General features: G+C 41.3%; 1 protein-coding gene across 2 annotated transcripts in view; it reads right to left on the bottom strand.

Annotated features, from left to right (window-relative positions):
• PTPRT (protein tyrosine phosphatase receptor type T) overlaps positions 1–18595 on the bottom strand; it is a 747520-nt gene that overhangs the window by 91460 nt on the left and 637465 nt on the right. For both annotated transcript variants that reach the window (XM_043495677.1, XM_038369864.2), the window contains exon 15: positions 3712–3741. In XM_043495677.1, the coding sequence (XP_043351612.1) occupies positions 3712–3741 (30 nt within the window). The remainder of the gene's footprint in view (positions 1–3711; positions 3742–18595) is intronic.

Below are 18595 nucleotides of genomic sequence, written 5' to 3'. Positions count from 1 at the left end.
TCCTTTGAAATATTGCATAGAGCATGTGGGTAGCAATGATGTATTCAGTGGTTCAATCATCAAGAGGCAGGAGTTCACAACCCTTTATCTTTCCCTTCCCCTAACGAAAAGGTGAGATCATATTAATACTACTTTGCATTCATAGAGCACCATATGTCCAATGACCTCAAAGCATCTGCAATAACTAACTATTTGACAGAAGGGAAAATTGAGATACAGAGAAATTAAGTGAATCTTCCAAGATCATCCAGAGTAGCAGAATGTGGAACAGACCCCGGTCTCCTGCTTTGAGACCTCTATTTAACCCCAAGCTCAGGTGGCCTCCCCTTTAGAACAATACAGTATCCCCCTCAACTTTTTCTGTCTGATCTTTCAATGAGGTGTTGCCATACAAAAATCCCAATTTACCACAGGGTGCCCAGTTGAGCACAGAGTCAGCACTCAACAGATAATGAGTAATAATGTTCAGATGCATAAAGAGGACACCTAAAAAATGCATCATTTCTGATTCTCCTTATTGTTACTCTTTCCCCCCAGCTCACTAGGACCCTGTTCCATGACATGTAAAGCTCCTCCTGCAAAGGAATGAGTACCTGCAACTATCATTGGCTTCAATGGGAATTGAGAAGGTATTTGGCCATCTTGCAGAATCAGGTTCTTTAGCTGTTTGCAATAAGATCTGTTAGAATCCAAGACTGGACTTTAATAGTTATTGCAACACTTATGGCCCAATTCTGCAAAAGTTCACAGTAAGTTGCAGTTATTCAGTGAGACTACATTGGTGAGGAAGTACTACCCAGCATGAGGTTGGCTGTGGATTTGGGCCCTTAACGAAAAGAAACTTCAGGCAAGTAGCTGAGGAAGGGTTAAAACAATGATTTAAAAGAAAAAGAAAAGAATTATTCCAAGAAGTACAGAGGTGAATTTGAGAAATGGAAACCACAAATAATTTATGTTTCAGAAGCCCAGTCAATGCAGTTGTATTTAAGGATCTGTCAGCAGATTTATTTGAAAACCAGTTTTTCAGGAGTGATAACTCATCCAGTTCAAATTTGCTTCAGGTTTAAAACTTGGCACACAAGGTCTTGACTAGGAACCAGTTTCATTTTTAAAAAATTATGGCTGTTGTTTGTTTTCTCTAAACTTGAAAGTAAACTATTTTCTTTGTAAGCTGTCCAAGAGGTAAAATAGTCAGTCAAATTAAGTGCAGTCCTTTCAGGCAGTCCTTGTCCACCTGGAGCCCATACCTATTCCTCCAAAGACTTGCTTCTGGATAATTTGCCAAAAAGAAAAATTAAAATGTACCATAACAATTGTATTCTCTTTAAAAAGGAACTATGAATTTCCATGAGAAACGTGCATGTTCGTGGCACCAAGATATTCTGCAGAATTTTACTGGAAGAAAGAAGATCCCCAGGGCTTAACTCTGGTTTACTGGAGTCTGGGAAGTGCTATCAGTACAATAGCTTCTATATTCAGAGAAGTGAGTTTAGGGATTATCCAGTAGCGGGGCTACCCTTTTTTTCAAATTTACAAAACAAGACCATTATTTGGAACCCACACAACTCACTAGAGCTGTGCAGGATATTGGCAATGAAACCCCACAACAGGTGAAACTTGGTTAGTTTGGGATCCAGATATGAAATTCATACTAAATTTGTCAAAACGTGTTGTGATTGTATGAGGCTGAGCTCAGTATTGAGCAAACCCTGGTTGATTTTTGATCCTATTCTGTACCCATGCAAAGCTCACCCTTTCATGTGGCTTTAACTTGAAATCTGAAACCAGGTAAAACTTAACTGTATGAGCCTTGAGGCACAGAAAGACTCGCCTTTTTCCTTTTTCTATAAAGTATCCTCCATGCCCTTTGCATGTTCAAATAATAATGGTGACTAACAACAACAAGACCTTGTTTTGGCCAAGTTTCATTTTGAACCAAGAGTGAAATTCAGGGGGTTTGAAGCTCCCCAAAAGGGGGCTATACACAGCTGTCTATGCTGACTTGATAGTCTATGATACTTTAAGACATTCCTACTGTTCTCAGATTTGAGTTGTGGATGAGAGAAGCCTAACTTCTCTCCCCACTTCCTGTGTGCCACACTGTCAACCATACGTTAATATGTGAGGTTTAATCCTCAGATGTCATCAAGCTTTATTTAGTGGAGCTGAAAATTGGGGGTGGAAGTGCAAGGACTAAGCCATCTTTGCAGCTTCCTGGTGCCTGTTTCTGCCTTTGCTGCAAGTTAAGGCAACCTTGAGGTTGCTCTAAATTGTGCCAGCTACCATGAGCCCAAGGGGCTGTTCCAGAAGCTGTTCTTGAAACATCCCGTGTTTCTGAAAACACCCCTGACATGTCCCTTTTTCAGAGGTTGTGAAAGGATGGCAAAAGGATTGTGTTGTCACCCCCACACTGTTCCTATGGTGAAGTAATCTTCAATTGGCTGTTTAAACCAACATTATGGACCAGCCATGAAAACAGTCATAGGAGGGCCCAGAGTTAGGCTCACAGATTTCTGAATATGTAAAACTCAGTTTATGAAATGGACAAATTTCTGTCATATGTAGTCTGGAGTAAGAGGGTACAGCTTTCATAGAAGACATGGGCCAAATTCATAGTCTGTTGATCATAAATTGGGTATAAATAGGTGAAAGCAGCAAAATAATGCAACCTGTGCTTTTCTGACATTCCAAAGGTGTGCTAAGTGAGTAACTTACCTGGTGAGGAGAAGGGGCTGTAGCAAGGACTAAAACTAGCTGGAAGTTATAAGATAAAGCAGCCTCCATCCCACTTTAATTTATGTCCATAATTCTCATTGCTTTGGATCAAATTCTATTCTCAGTTACACCTGTGTGCATCTGAATTAGCTCTAAAATCTATGTCGTTACTCTGGATTTACACCTAAATATCCAAGAGCAGAATATAGCCCCTGGAGGTCAAATTCAGTTCATCTATCAAAGAGAATAACTCTCACTGCAGTCAAAGAAGGCAAATAGTTTGTGTAAGTGAGACTCTTTTGGCATACGTAATAACTGCCACACAGGCATGCCCTGGATGTGTGGCACCTGTGCATGAACCATTTTCACTAGCATTAACAACTGACTTCAATGTTTACTGTAGTTGCTGGGGCTGGGCAGCAAGTTTGGATTAAAAATCTGAACCATGTAAACATCAAATGATCTAGATTGAAACCCAGCATGTTACAGGTCTGGCTTAAGATTGGAATATTTTCTGGGTTAAAGTCTGGCCCTGGTACCCGAAATCAGAAATGTATACAAAGACCAGGGTAGGCCCGGTGGGAAATTGATTATATTTTAAAGTAGTTTGTGCCCAAGACAAAGTAAATCTAACCAATAGTTCTTAGATGTGAATTTCCAAGAATCTGTATACAGAGGACTGAACTATCAAAAAGGAGACAATGTAGATCTTCTCCACTTGCACAACTGCATTTGGAGAGTTGTAATTGTAAACTGACACTTCTGTGAATACTTACTTGTTCTGAAGAGACGTGTGTGGGTACAATGCGTGAAACAATGAAAAAAATAGTATGAAAATGAAGAAATAAAAATGCAGGCTGTTTGAAGAATAAAGATCAGTGAAATGGTTAAAAAAAAAGCAACTGATAAAGGAGAAAACCACATACAACACCCCACCCCGTCAGTACCACTATAATGAGCATGCTCAAGAAAAGTCATCTCCAGCTAGGTACTTACAAGTAATAGGAGTAGGAATATGCATTTCTTCTAAACATTGATGGGCAGTCAGATGAAGAAAATGTCCAAAAGAGGGGAAGAAGAAAAAAAACCATAATTAGACTTATATGAGATCTTCTTTATTTGAAATGTACACAGTATTTCAGTGCCATCACTCATACTGAGTTACTTGCTTCTTTTCCCAAGTTTTTCATGAGAAACAACATGGCCCATTGGATAGCATGTTGGATTTGGGGTCAGGAGATTTGGACTCTGTTCCCAGTTCTGCCCCTGACTTTCTATGTCCCCTTGGACAATTCAATTTACCTTTCTGTAACCCATCTGAAAAATGTGGATGAAGATACTTACCTATCTCTGTAAAGTACTTTTAGATCTTTGGATGAAAACCATTTTATAAAAGCTAAATATTATTATATGAAACAGAATGGGATGATGAGTAAATATTGTGCCTCTTTTGAATATCTACATGTCTGAATAAACAAAGCACTGAATAATCAAGTCTCATGAAACTCTAAATTGTTTGATTCAGGTTGCACAAAAGGACGGTGGGTAGATGGTTGCTCATTAATGTTCTATGTCACTAATTAACCATGGATAATTGTTAAGGATTTCCTATTACAAATTCTCTGTGACAGGCTTCAGAAGATTTTGATACATTGTATCACAAGGAAATATGTTATGGCAAACATGTATAGCATAGCACATGGGGTTTTCCCCACTGGAGAAGCAGAGAGCTTCTTAACTTAGGTTACGCCACAAGATATGGCTCAATGTACTGCAACACAAAGTACTGTACTGCATCTTGACAAACATGAAACGTTGATCATCACAGGTGACAAGCTGAGTCATGACAGAAAAGGAATGATGAAAGAACACAAACTTCAACTTACTATACAACTTTACCTTTGCTGTTTCGGCCACTATAAATACTGGGACAGATTTCCAAATGTAGATACGTGACATTAAAGTACAGTTGTATGTTTAATCTGCACCTACAATTGCCATGACTTCACATGGAAACCTAGTAGCTGGGCATATACATGGTTAATTAGTCACATTTGCATACACAATTACGCATTTTTGTTTATGCAGTCACAGTAATTGGTGCTCAGAGATTAGGCATATCATCACACATGCATTTGGTATTCCTTTTCTTGTTGCAAATATGACCTGCTTCTTTTTCTCACTCATGTACGATTTGCTGCCTCAAAGCGATTTCCTCAGGGGAAGTACAGCTGATTACAGATGTGCAAAATGATTACATTGAAACTACATGTTTTGCCTCATAGCAGGTCCATTAAAAACTTGAAATGCAGGCCAAAATCCCAAAGTTTTCCAAACCTTTTGAGTGACTCTGGAATGCATAACTAAGCACATCTGGCCTCATTTATGGTTTCATAATGAAATCACATGAAATTCAGCGTTCCACATGATTTTGACAATAAATCAAATTAAATGTAGCCATTTTCACTGAGTTTCATTATGAGATTCTGAGTTCATTTGAACCTAACATCAGAGAGAAACTTGAGAGACACAAACATGATTTGTTGGGGAAAAGTCAGCCTGACTTTTGTAAAGGGAAGTCATGCCTCACCAAGCTATTAGAATATTTGAGGTTGTCGACTAGCTGATATAGTGTACTTGGATTTTTAGAAAGCCTTTGAGAAGATCCCTTAGCAAGGGCTCTTGAAGAACCTAAGAAGTCATGGGATAACAGGGAAGGTCCTGTTTAAAAGATACAGTGAAGTAGAAAAGTTTGCAGATGATACAAAATTATTCAAGATAGTTAAATCCAAAGCTGACTAAGGAGACTTACGGGAGATCTCACAAAAGTGGATAACTGCACAACAAAATGTCATATGAAATTCAGGATTGATAAGTGCAAAATAATGCACACTGGAAAAAAATAATCCCAACTACACATATATAATGAAGGGATCTAAATTAGTTGTTACCACACAAGAAAGAGTTCTTGGAGTCATTGTGGATAGTTCTCTGAAAACTTCAGCTCAGTGGGAAGCAGCAGTCAAAAATGCTACCAGAATGGTAGGAACTATTAGGAAAGGGAAGAAAACAGGACTGAAAATATCACAATACCACTAGATTAATCCATGGTGTGCCCACACCTTGAATACTGTGTCCTTTACTGGTTGCCCCATCTCTAGGGCCCTACCAATTTCACGGTTATGAAAAATCTGTCATGGACCATGAAATAAGCCCTTCCCTATGAAATCTGATCTCCCCCACGGGCTGGGAGTGAGAGGACTTGTCCTTGCACTGCACTCTCACTCTCGGGGGAGATCAGACCCACATCACAGTGCCTCCTCCTGCTGCAGAAAACTCCAGCCTCCAAGGTTTCTGCAGCTGGAGGAGATTTGTGGAGATGGGTCTGATATTCCCCTGCTCCTGGGAGTGTCCCAGCTAGGGAGGTCCTTGCTGGGCTGGGAAAGGATAGGACTTGTCCTTCCCCTTCCCTTCAATGGCAGCTGGGCGGGGGTGGTGAGATCAGATCCACTTCCCGGTACATTTTGGGTTGGGACCCCCATGGTTAGAACACTGTAAAATTTCAGATGTAAACAGCTGAAAATGTGAAATTGGCAAATTTTAAAACCCTCTGCCTGTGAAATTGATCAAAATGGACCATTAATTTGGTAGGGCCTTAACCATCTCTGAAAGGATATAGTGAACTGGAAAAAGTACAGAGGAGGGCAACAAAAATAATCAAGGGTATGGAATGGCTAAAAAAAGGAGTAAAAAGATTAGGGTTGTTCAGTTTAGAAGAGAGATGACAAAAGGGGATATGATAGAAGCCTATAAAATCATGAATAATGTGGAAAAAGTGAATAAAGAAGGTGTATTTACCCTTTACCACAATGCAAAACCCAGGGATTACCCAATGAAATGAACAGGCAACAGGTTTAATACAAACAAGAGGAAATACTTTTTCACATAATGCACAACTAACCTGTGGAACTCATTGCCATGAGATGTTGTAATGGCTAAAAGTATAACTGGTTTCAAGAAAGAACTAGCTAAGTTCATGGAGGATAGGTTCACCAAGATAGTCAGGGATGCAACCCCTTGCTCAGGGCAACTCCAAACCTCTGACTGCCAGAAGCCAGGAGGGAAAGACAGGGATGGATCACTCCATAATTTCCCTGTTCTGTAAACTCCCCTTGAAGCTCTGGGTTACTGTCAGAGACAAGATACTGGGCAAGATGGATCATTAGAGTCTGACCCAGTATGGCCATTATGTCCTTATGAGGAGGGATTTGGGAAGTGAGAGCCCATGTAGACGAAAGCCAAAAGCAATATTCCAAAAAATGAAGTGCAAGTACTACAATTAGAATAATAGAATATCAGGGTTGGAAGGGACCTCAGGAGGTCATCAAGTCCAACCCCCTGCTCAAAGCAGGACCAATCCCCAACTAAATCATCCCAGCCAGGGCTTTATCAAGCCTGACCTTAAAAACTGCTAAGGAAGGAGATTCCACCACATCCCTCGGTAATCCATTTCTGTGCTTCACCACCCTCCTAGTGAAAAGGTTTTTCCTAAAATCCAACTAAACCTCCCCCACTGCAACTTGAGACCATTACTCCTTGTTCTGTCACCTGCTACCATTGAGAACAGTCTAGATCCATCCTCTTTGGATTCTCACAGTGTTGCTAAATCTAGTGATTTTGTGACTCTCACCATATTTTATGTTTTTCTTGAAGTCCCAGCTTCTGAAGTTGTGTGATTTCATGAGAATTTCATCTTTCATTAAAAAAAAAAAAGTTTCCAGCCCTCAATGTTGCAGGGAAAACCAGAAGGCAATTTTTTTTTTTTATAAAGGCCCATTAGTTTTAAGTCAACCTAATGATTTTTGAGGGCCTGATTCATTATTTTTGCATGCTTGGGGCTGGCTACGTTACACACAGCTCTAGGACTCCCAAACTCTCTTTTCTTTTAATATCATCATAGTGAATCTCTAAAAGCCAGGGTCTAGGAAAGGTGGAGAATAACTTTAAGTTCCCCAAAGATTACAAAAAAAAAAAAAAAAAGCACTGGAATCCAAGCAGGTGTCTTACATTTTTATTCATGTGCAGAAGATTCTCCATTTGTAATTTGCTCAGTCTCTTCTTCTTACCTACTGAGGATGTAACCAGAATAATTTTCTGTAAAGCCCAATCTAATGCAGTCAAGGATTTCCTTTTAAACATCCAATATAGCTGATCTGTTAACTACATATATCCAGTCATTGAAACATGGTGACTAACTTGAACTGGGTTTCGGGGCTTTTTGCTATACTAAATCCCTGCTTCCTACAGCAGAACATCTGGCTCCAGAGATGGAAGTGGTAGGAGTCAGGTCAGACTTCTAGTTATGCTGTTTGAGTGGCCTAAGCATTTGATAGTGAAAGTCAGACAGCTGAAATTGAGCATATACCAGTCTCTGTGTTTCTTTGGGACTAGATATAGCCATGTCTATCATCTCTATATAAGTAATATCACAGAGAAAGAGATATATATTCATAGAGTGAATGGTGCCTCCCTTCGCTGTCTCCTCGTCTCAGTCTTCTTGGCCAGACACTCCCAATCTCCCCCAACCCAATTCCCAGTCCATTTTCCTCCTAGTGGCAGCTAGCATTCCCTGTCTCCTTCCCCACAACCCACTACCCCGGCTTCTTGTTTCACTCTACTCCCCACGCCGAGTGGTCCATTTCCTGTCCCATCTGCATTCTAATCAGAGAAATTTCTCCTCCATGCTGCCTGAGTGAAGTGTGTGTGTGTGAAGGGATGTGGGGGGGGGGAAGGCGTCAGTGGGGGGGCGTCATTTAGAGCTCAGGAGAGATATTAGCTCTGCTTTCAGTTCTGGTGCCTGAACCCAGACCCAGGAAGGCATGCAGTAGCTCACAGCAGTAATTGCAAGGACAGTTATGCTCATCAGACTGGCACATGCTCAGTGTGGATGGAATTTTTAAACTGCAAAGCCCAGAAAATGGTTCCCAAACTTGTTCCGCTGCTTGTGCAGGGAAAGCCCCTGCCGGGCCAGGTCAATTTGTTTACCTGCCGCGTCTGCAGGTTCGGCCAATTGTGGCTCCCAGTGGCTACAGTTCGCTGCTCCAGGCCAATGGGAGCTGCTGGAAGCAGCAGTCAGTACGTCCCTTGGCCCGCACTGCTTCCAGCAGCTCCCATTGGCCTGGAGCAGCGAACCGCGGCCACTGGGAGCCGTGATCGGCTGAACCTGTGGACACGGCAGGTAAACAAACCGGCCCCTCCCGGCCCACCAGGGGCTTTCCCTTCACAAGTGGCGGAACATGTTTGGGAACTGCTGCCCTAGAAAATCTCTGCTGAGCATGGGTAAAATGATTTTCCAAGGAATTCTAACTTGGCCAAATTTGTGTGGATTTTCACGGGGACGTCAAGCATAGGGATGCTAAACATTTACAAAGAAAGGGTCACCACAATTTAACATTGGCAAAACAACATATTTTCCCCCCTATAATCCTTGGAAATGGCTGTACTGTTTTGTCTTAAATTTTCCCCAAAAATTCAGCCGGAGCCAGACAGCAGACATGGAAAATTTCAGCCACATGGTTAAAGTTTGGCAAAGTTATAAGCAACTGGTAACAGGGTCTTATAGTGGGAAGTTTCAGGCAATCTTACCAGCCTCACCTATAATATACACAGAATGTCTTTCTTAAACACCGATACGGAAGGGGAGGTGGGTGTTTCACCACTGAATGTACAAGTACCCACTAAGCAGCCCCTTTCCATGACCCAAGTCTTTGTCACATTATAACAGGCAGTTGAGTTTTAATTAATTAGTTTCAGATTTCAACCTTAACCCAGAATAAAGAGCTAGTTTTCTTAAAAGGAACTAATTCTAGACTTATATCTGCCCTGCCTCCCCCCCCCCACCTTCATTTTGCCACAAGAGGTCTTTGAGGAACTTATTTACAGTATTCATAAATTTGTTAGTCTCTAAGGTGCCACAAGTACTCCTTTTATTTACAGTAGACCGTGACAGGCTGTCTGATCCTATTTATTCAGTCTCACACTTCCAGGGGTCACTAGAGGCTCTGTCTTGTCAAACATGCAACACTGAAGAGCATCAGATTCTTGACTCTCTAAGGAAACAAGTCACAATTTTGGAGGAGTTAAAACTATTAATATAAAATAAGAACTGACCAACATCCAAACTCTTAAGGAGTCCAAACAGTCAAAAAGTATTTGCACAATAAAAAGTTACACAAATGTCTTTTTGGCTTCAAGAAGCATTTAGTAACTAACCATATTATTTTATTATACTTTTTATGTTAGGCAATATTCAACTAATATTACAAGTGAACAAACCATCTTCTATAGAATATTGGGGAAGCATCAAATGTTGGCATTCTGTATTTTGAAGTTCGCCCCCCGACCCCACTAGATGTTTGTCAAAATTGGGAAAATGAATGGGCTTAAATCAGTACGTTTTTAAGTACTTGTGGAGACAAACACAAAGATCTATTCTGGTTTCAAGGAGGATGAGATAAAAGTTCATTAACTAACTGTTTATGTGCGTGACCAGGATCCACATGGACAGTGTGTATGCAGCAGGCAACTGTGGGGTATATTCATACCCCAACTTGCTGCAAATTAAATGTTTGTATAGACAAGCCCTTAGTATCTAGTGTAGGCAAAGACCATCCTATTTAAAAACATGTTAGCTGGTCCTGGGTGACTGCAGAATTGACCCACGTAAGCCCACCATTCACTTTTCTCCAATCAAAAAAAACTCAAGCTGGTTTGATAGGGTTACGGGTATTTGACTGAGTCATGCAGACAAGTTTGGTAGCTTCACACATTTGCTGAACTAAAAGGGTTTGAACACATCCAAACCAAACTGAAGGCCAGGGTGTTTGTCTAAGTCTATGTAGATAAGGTTCAGAGAAGCATCCTAATTTGGTGGTGTTTCTAAGAACCGGGAGTAACTTTTGACAATTCAGCCTTTCCTAATCTCACTCATGTGTCCTTGTTTTGGCAGTACGAGGTTCTCAATCTCTCTCCGTCCTTCAATTCTGTACACTGGTTAACAATACACTTAATTGAGAAAAAAATCAAATCGATTGTGTCAATTACTGATTAGCTATAATGCCCTAAGCCATGAACAGATGTCACTGTGGTATCTTCCAGCTCCACATGAAGGTAGTGCATCAAGTTTGTCTAATTAAATAACTTATTTTCTGCATCATTGCCTAGAAAGACAAGACTATCTTGCACAAGTGCCTCTGCAGGCTGAGAGATGATTGCTTTAAGTAGGTTTGAATTCAAAGAGGTTAAGCTGCTTGAGTTTTTGTTTGTACAACGAGAGAACAAATCTGTTACAAAATGATTTATTCAGCCAGTGGTGTGTGTGTGGTATGCGGCTGTTGTTTTTTTAAGCCACACATCACAGGATATTCATATCAATCTGTGGCCCTGGATGGTGTTTCCCATAACAAGATCTGGTCCCAATCTGCCTTAGTTTACAAGTGAAATGTGTTAGGTAGGCTCAATCCCATCTCTAATGGACACTTGTTCACATGAACTCCCACCCTCAACCTCAATTAGACATGATTGGCTGTGTCCATTCAAAAGAAGTCCAGAACTAATACAATAGGTGTGTTTGAAGGAAGATCAAAGTACACTAGCAGATTGAGGTAAAGCAAGCATCAAAACATGTTTGTACACTCTTCTTGCCTCTAAAGAGGGAAAAGAGTCACCTATAAACTAGCGAATTGTTCTCAGAGAATTATGCCCACCCTGGATGGCTCACAACATTGTTGATGATGGTGCACAGCCAAAGAGGTACACAGAGGAAAACAGAACACAATGATTTCACTTGCATGCAGACAAAAGGGGGGAAATGAGTAGAGAAAGAAGTTTAAATTTCCAAGCTCTAGGAAGTAGAGCTTACCTGAAAGTGAAACTTCAATTGCAACTCTCTTTAAGTTTCCAGAAGGTTCAGATTCTAATCCCCTGTCTGTTCCTATATCATGGGTAGTTTTTTGGCTTTGCATCTAATTTGAATGTGGTCACTGTTCTTGCAAAGTTTCAGCATGAAATGGTGGAAATCTCACAAGAACAGCTCACCTTGCAAGAATTTCACCATTCATGATAGCTGAAATATCACCAAATTGGATCTCAGGAGGGTATAGATAGAGCCCTGAAAATCTGTGGATATCCGCTTTATATCCATGGCTCTCTGCATCCTTAGACCATTTTTGGAGATTGGATTCAGATACAAATTTTATATCTGCACTGGGATCTAGGTATGGACCACGTTGTGATGTGTCATTCCATATTCCTTATGAAAATATGCTTATGATAGGAATATGACATAACTGAGATATCTTTTATGCAAGATGGCTCATGTGAGATATCATTAGAAAGGTTATGACTTACTGAATGTGATTATCCTATTGATATGCCTGTGTCATTTCTGTATCTGAAATTAGGAATATTAACTATTTATCTGTATTTCAACTATGCTACTTTGGGTGACGCCCACTGCTAACACTTCAGGTACAACAATGGAAAAGCCAGACAGGGCGGATGGCCCATCAGCAAGGATAATGGACTGTAAAAGAGCTTAGTCTGCCTGTGAACGTGTGGGTCATCCTGTGAAGAATGGCTACAAGGGCCCTACAGAGGCATGTAACCATGTCACCTGATACTGTACCCCATCATGCATTTTGTATTTTTCCAGGAGAAGCTGGCAGGCAGAGCGGGGGCGGTCAAACTAGGAAACCAGGGACTCCTGCCTTATGCAAATCCTATTTAAGGGTGGGGGGTGAGGTAATCCTGTTCACTAGTTCTCCCCTGCTACCCCACCGAAGATGACTGCTGGAAACAACTAAGACTGCACTGTGGGAAAGAACTGGGCCCAGGCTGGAAGGGCATCAGGCCTGTGAAGAAGATTATTAGAACCAAATTTAGGGTGAGAACTTGCATGTAACCAATTTCTTTAGTGTACTAAGCTTAGTTTGCGTGCTCTGTTTTATTTTCTTAGTAACCTGCCTTGTTCTTTCTGCTTCCTCTGTAACCACTTAAAATACACCTATTATAGTTAATACATTTATTTCTGGTTTACAATATAACCTAGTTTATGCAATTTCTAGCTGGGGGGTTGGGGCAAGAAGTGTGCACATCTCTCTTCCACATTGAGGGAAGAGGCAAATTTCATAATATATCTTTGGGTCTGTACTCCAAGGGAGGTGGACATCTGAGTGCTGGAGCAAGTCCCTTAAGCGGAGTCTTCCCAGAGCTGATCTGCAGCTGGGTGTGGCCCTGCCTGTGTGTGTGTGTATGTTAGAGGAGGTTTTAAGAGCCTGGCTCAGCAAGAGAGTAAAGGGGGCCCATGGTGGCAGAACAGGTAGACTCAGTGGTATCTTCAGCACCTCAGGGGCTCCAACTTGTCACACAGGTATGGGTCCGAACATTGTCTACTCTTCCCACCTCAACCAAAAGGATGTGAAAAAGTACAATAATCTAGTGACTGTATATACATACCACATAAACAACCCGCTAACTCTATAAAGCAGCCCCTGAGTTTCTTCCTGGTCACTAAGGAATGACTATTTATATGGTGCAGTAACCACGCATAAGCACTTTACCAAACAAAGCTGATGACAATTTCTGCTTCGAAAAAGCTTAAAATCCAACTTGGACACAACCAGTTACTTACCTCTGCTTCTTAGGATTCTTACTCATTGGTCACCTAGCCTTTTGCTGGCTCTCCAGCTTACAATGCAAGAGTGAGGATTACGCAGTGATGATGGACCAAATCCTCAGATGGTGTAGATCAGCACAGCTCCACTGCGATCAGTGATGTCAATGGATGCAATCTGATTTACACAAGCTGAAGATCTGGCTCACCATCTTTGAAGAAATAAAATTACCTTCCTGCAATTCCACTTCCGAGACTCTATGATGATATTTTCAAACTCTTGTGTTGGGAACTGGAGAAGCAGTGACAGGCCAGATCAGCAGTGAGTAAGAATCCAGCACTGATATTTTTAAAGATATGTAGACCAAGGAGTGGACCAATGCAGGAAAGCTTCATGGAACGAGTGGATTTTATAGAGAAAGTTGACAGAAGAGAGAGGGGTGGTTGGAAAACAAAGATATGTGAGTCTCTACCAATCACAGGGAACAGCATGAGAAATGGCACAAAGCTGGGACCAAGAAAGGAACAAGGGAAAAGACTGAAGGGTTAATGATGGAGAGATCCTAATCTGTGGACCCTATTTGTGAGCATGCATGCAGGCCTGATTAAATAAATCCTAGAATCCTTAAGGAACAGACTGAAGAGATCTCTGAGCCATTAACGATTATCTTTGAGAACTCATGGAGGATGGACAAGATCCCAGAAGACTGGAAAAGGTCAGATATAGTACCTATCTATAACAAAGGGAACAAAGACAACCCAGGGAATTATAGACCAGTCATCTTAACTTCAGTCCCTAGGAAGATTAATAGATTCATAAATATTAAGGTCAGAAGGGACCATTATGATCATCTAGTCTGACCTGCACAATGCAGGCCACAGAATCTCACCCACCCACTCCTGCAAAAAATCTCTCACCTATGTCTGAGCTATTGAAGTCCTCAAATCATGGTTTAAAGACTTCAAGGAGCAGAGAATCCTCCAGCAAGTGACCCATGCCCCATGCTGCAGAGGAAGGCGAAAAAACCCCAGGGCCTCTTCCAATCTGCCCTGGAGAAAAATTCCTTCCTGACCCCAAATATGGCGATCAGCTAAACCCTGAGCATGTGGGCAAGATTCACCAGCCAGATACCCAGGAAAGAATTCTCTGTAGTAATTTCGATCCCACCCCATCTAACAGGGAACAAATAATCAAACAGTCAATTTGTAAGCACCTAGAAGATAATAAGGTGATAACACAGTCAACATGGATTTGTCAAGAACAAATCATGTCACACCAACCTAATATCCTTCTTTGACAAGGTAACAAGTCTTGTGGATGGGGGGAGCAGATGATGTGATATATCTTGACTTTAGTAAGGCTTCTGAGACTGTATTACATGACCTTCTCATAAGTAAACTAGGGAAATATAGCCTAGATCACAAAAAGAAAAGGAGTACTTGTGGCACCTTAGAGACTAACAAATTTATTAGAGCATAAGCTTTCGTGAGCTACAGCTCACTTCATCGGATGCATTTGGTGGAAAAAACAGAGGACCTAGCCTAGATCAGTGGTTCTTAACTTGGGGTGGATGTGCCCTCTGAGGGTGCGAGATGCCCTTTCTGGGGGTGCGAGACATGCCAGATTTTTTTACAAGGTAAATCATCGAAAAAACAAATTAAGCACAGGCATGTAAGTACAACTACTTTGGACGAATGGAGTTTGAGACAATGAAGCTTGAGAATTTCTGGTGTGCTCAACTAGCACTGTTTCCACAACTGGCGAAGACAGCGCTGGAGATCCTTGTGCCATTTGTGACTAAATACTTGTGGGAGATAGGATTTTCATCACTCTTACACATCAAAACAAAAACAGAAACCGCCTAAATGCGAGTGATGACATGTGTGTGGCTATTTCAAAAAAAGTTCCTCATTTCTTGAACATCATTGAACAAAAGCAACAGCAGAAGAGTCACTGAGCTGGTAAACTTAAAAAAAGTGTGTAATTTTTCATGTATTCTTAATTTTACCACAAAATTAAAATAAATACATAATTCTCTCTCCTTTGTTCTATAGTTATGATATATCTAGGTTTAAAGAACTGACCTACTTCAACGATTTTTGATAAGGGGTGCGAGAACATACTGTATTTTGAGCACCAAAGGGGTGCAAGCTGCGGTAAAGGTTAAGAACCACTGGCCTAAATGAACCTGATAAGGTGGGTGCACAACTGGTTGGAAAACCATACTCAGAGAGTAGTTATCAATGGTTCACAGTCAAGCTGGAAGGGCATATTGGATGGGGTCCTGGAAGGATCAGACCTGGGTCCAGTTCTATTCAATAGTTTCATAAATTATTTGGATAATGGCATAGGGAGTACACTTATAAAGTTTGTGGACAATATCAAGCTGAGGGGGATGGCAAGCACTTTGAAGGATAGTATTAGAATTCAATATGATCTTGACAAACTGGAGAAATGATCTGAAATAAATAGGATGAAATTCAATAAGGACAAATGCAAAGTACTACTCTTAGGAAGGAATAATCAATTGCAAGTATACAAAATGGGAAATGATTGCCTAGGACGGAATACTGCAGAAAAGAATCTGGAGTTTATAGTGAATCACAAGCTAAATAAGTGTTAATAATGGAATACTATTGCTAAAAAAGCAAACGTCATTCTGGGATGTATTAGCACAAACATGGTAAGCAAAACACAAGAATTAATTCTTCCACTCTACTTAGCACGGATGAGACCTCATTTGGAGTATCATGTCCAGTTCTGGGCACCACACTTTGGGAAAGATGTGGACAAATTGGAGAAAGTCCTAAGGAGAGCAGCAAAAGGTCTAGTCTAGAAAATATGACCTACAAGGAAAGATTGAAAAAACTGAGTTTATTTAGTCTGGAAAAGACTAAAGGAGGACATGATAAACGTATTCAAGTATGTAACATGCTGTTATAAAAAGGAAAGTGATAAATTGTTCTTCTTAACCACTGAGGACAGAACAAAAAGTAATGGGCTTAAACTGAGGCAAGCAAGATTTAGGTTAGACATTAGGAAAAAATTCCTATCTGTAAGGGTAGTTAAGGACTGGAACAAATTATCAAGGGAGGTTGTGGAATCCCCATCACCAGAGGTGTTTAAGAAGAAGTTAACACCTCTCAGGTACTTAGTCCTTCCTCAGTGCAAGGTACTGGACTAAATGACCATTGCGGTCCCTTTCAGTCCTACATTTCTATGATTCTATGCAGGAGTTCACTTCCATGTACTGCAAATCCTGAAATTTAGCACATGGTCTATGGCAAAATTTGGAACTCAGACTTCTTTTCTGATCAGAATTTATTACAAACACCCCACATACTGAGAAGAAACTATGCATTTTAACATCTCCAGGTACTGTTACTGAAACATTTATAGTTCTACTATACAGGTCCTAGCAAAACATGTCCGCTTATGCAAACTTTGCTTGTTTGTGCTTTTAACCCCAAATTAGGAAAAGATACTTACAGAAAATGAGTATCTCCCAAGTATTTACAGTATATTACTACATAAGACTATCCTTAAGTCTCTGACTGGACTAAGCTAAGCTAAAGAAAAACTGTATCCCTTGATACTGGATTTCTTATCACCATCAGAAAGGTGCTATTTGTTTTCTTCACAGCAATATATATGATTTATAACAAGACACCACAGGCCAACAGAATTATGAGAGAGAGGCTATCAATGCTGAAAGGAACCAGGGCTGGGATGCACAAAAAGAATTAGGCATTGTGACACTACTGTGTCATACTGCCTAACTTTTAGGTGTAAGCAGAGTCAGGCTGAGCTCCACCCTGACATCTGGTGGTGAGGTGTGGCAAGTTGTGGAAAAGAACTTCAGGGGCTGATCTCATTTGCATAGGCACATGCACCCCACCTGAGTCCATACCGGCCCAAATGGTCACTTTGGCTGCTGTGGGATCCTCAGTGTCTCTGTTATTGGGGCAGGAAGAATAAATTGTTATTATCCTGATTATGGGAATCAATGACAGTGGAACTGTACTTGGCCTTTTGTTATGATGGAGGGACTCGCCATCAACTAAGTAGAACTAGTTAGGCAAGGGACATGGGTTCCAAAACTCTGTGAAGGGAAGAGAGGCTGGAGACAGGTATTAATACCTGGTGGTGTGGGCCCCTTTGTGAGGGTCTGAAACATCAATTGCATCTCTGTCTCTCTCCACTGTGGAATATCAGAACTAATTTTGGGTCTATTAGGAGTCTAGCTACAGGTGCTGAGCTGAATTTACTTTGGCCTTATGGTGCACCAGCACTGGGGCTCTCACTACTACAAGCTGAAATCACTAAATGGCTAAAATTACTAAGAGCTGAAATCACTGAGCACTGTGTTATGTAGTGGGGAGCCTGAAGACCTATTGCAGAGCAGAGCGGTTTGTGGGACGACTGGTGGAGCAGAGTGGAGTGAACCTGTATGGAGCTGCGGGGCAGTCAGCTTCAGATCACATAAGGTGCCCCTTACTTCTTCTCCCCCGCCCCCCCCAAACATTTTCACCTAGACTGGGGAGTAACACTCTGCAGATGAACTCTTGAAGTCTGGGGCTGGACTTTTGGGTTGCTGGACTCAAGAGACATTTGGGTTGTTGGACTCAAGAACCTGAGGGAAAGGACATGGCCCAATTTGCTGGGGTGGGTCTTTGCTCATGGTTTGGTTGATGAACCTTAGTTGTGGTGTTTTCCCAATTTAATGCTGATGTCGTTTACCTCATGTTATTAAAGATTCTCTGCTACACGGAGACTCTGTGCTTGCGAGATGGGAAGTATTGCCTCTTTGAGGCACCCAGGGGTGTGTGTAAGATTTTCCCAGGTCACTGGGTGGGGGCTCGAGCCAATTTTGCATTTGCTTTGATGAGAGGGAACCCCTGTGTACTGAACCCAGCCCTTGCTGCTTGGCCTGGCAGCAGGGTTACATACGCATTTGGTAAAATCATGGCAATACATAAAGTCTGAGTTAGGCACCTAACCTCTTGTACAATGAATGGGGAGAGATAAGCACCTTATACCACAATTAACATAAGCTAGCGTGCTAGGCGGGGAGCTGTCTAAGCTAACCAGTGGAAGATGCCATCTAGAGGGGTGTGCGCTAAGACCCACCCCGCTCACAAATATTGACACCTAAGCATGGGCTGCAACAAAGTGACTATTTCCTGTTGTGATTCAGAGCTAGGAAT

This window comes from Dermochelys coriacea, chromosome 13, assembly GCF_009764565.3.
Source record: "Dermochelys coriacea isolate rDerCor1 chromosome 13, rDerCor1.pri.v4, whole genome shotgun sequence".
In the NCBI taxonomy this organism is placed as follows: Eukaryota; Metazoa; Chordata; order Testudines; family Dermochelyidae; genus Dermochelys; species Dermochelys coriacea.
The sequence above is the reverse complement of the archived record's forward strand: the minus strand, read 5'-3'. Positions and strand labels throughout refer to the sequence as shown.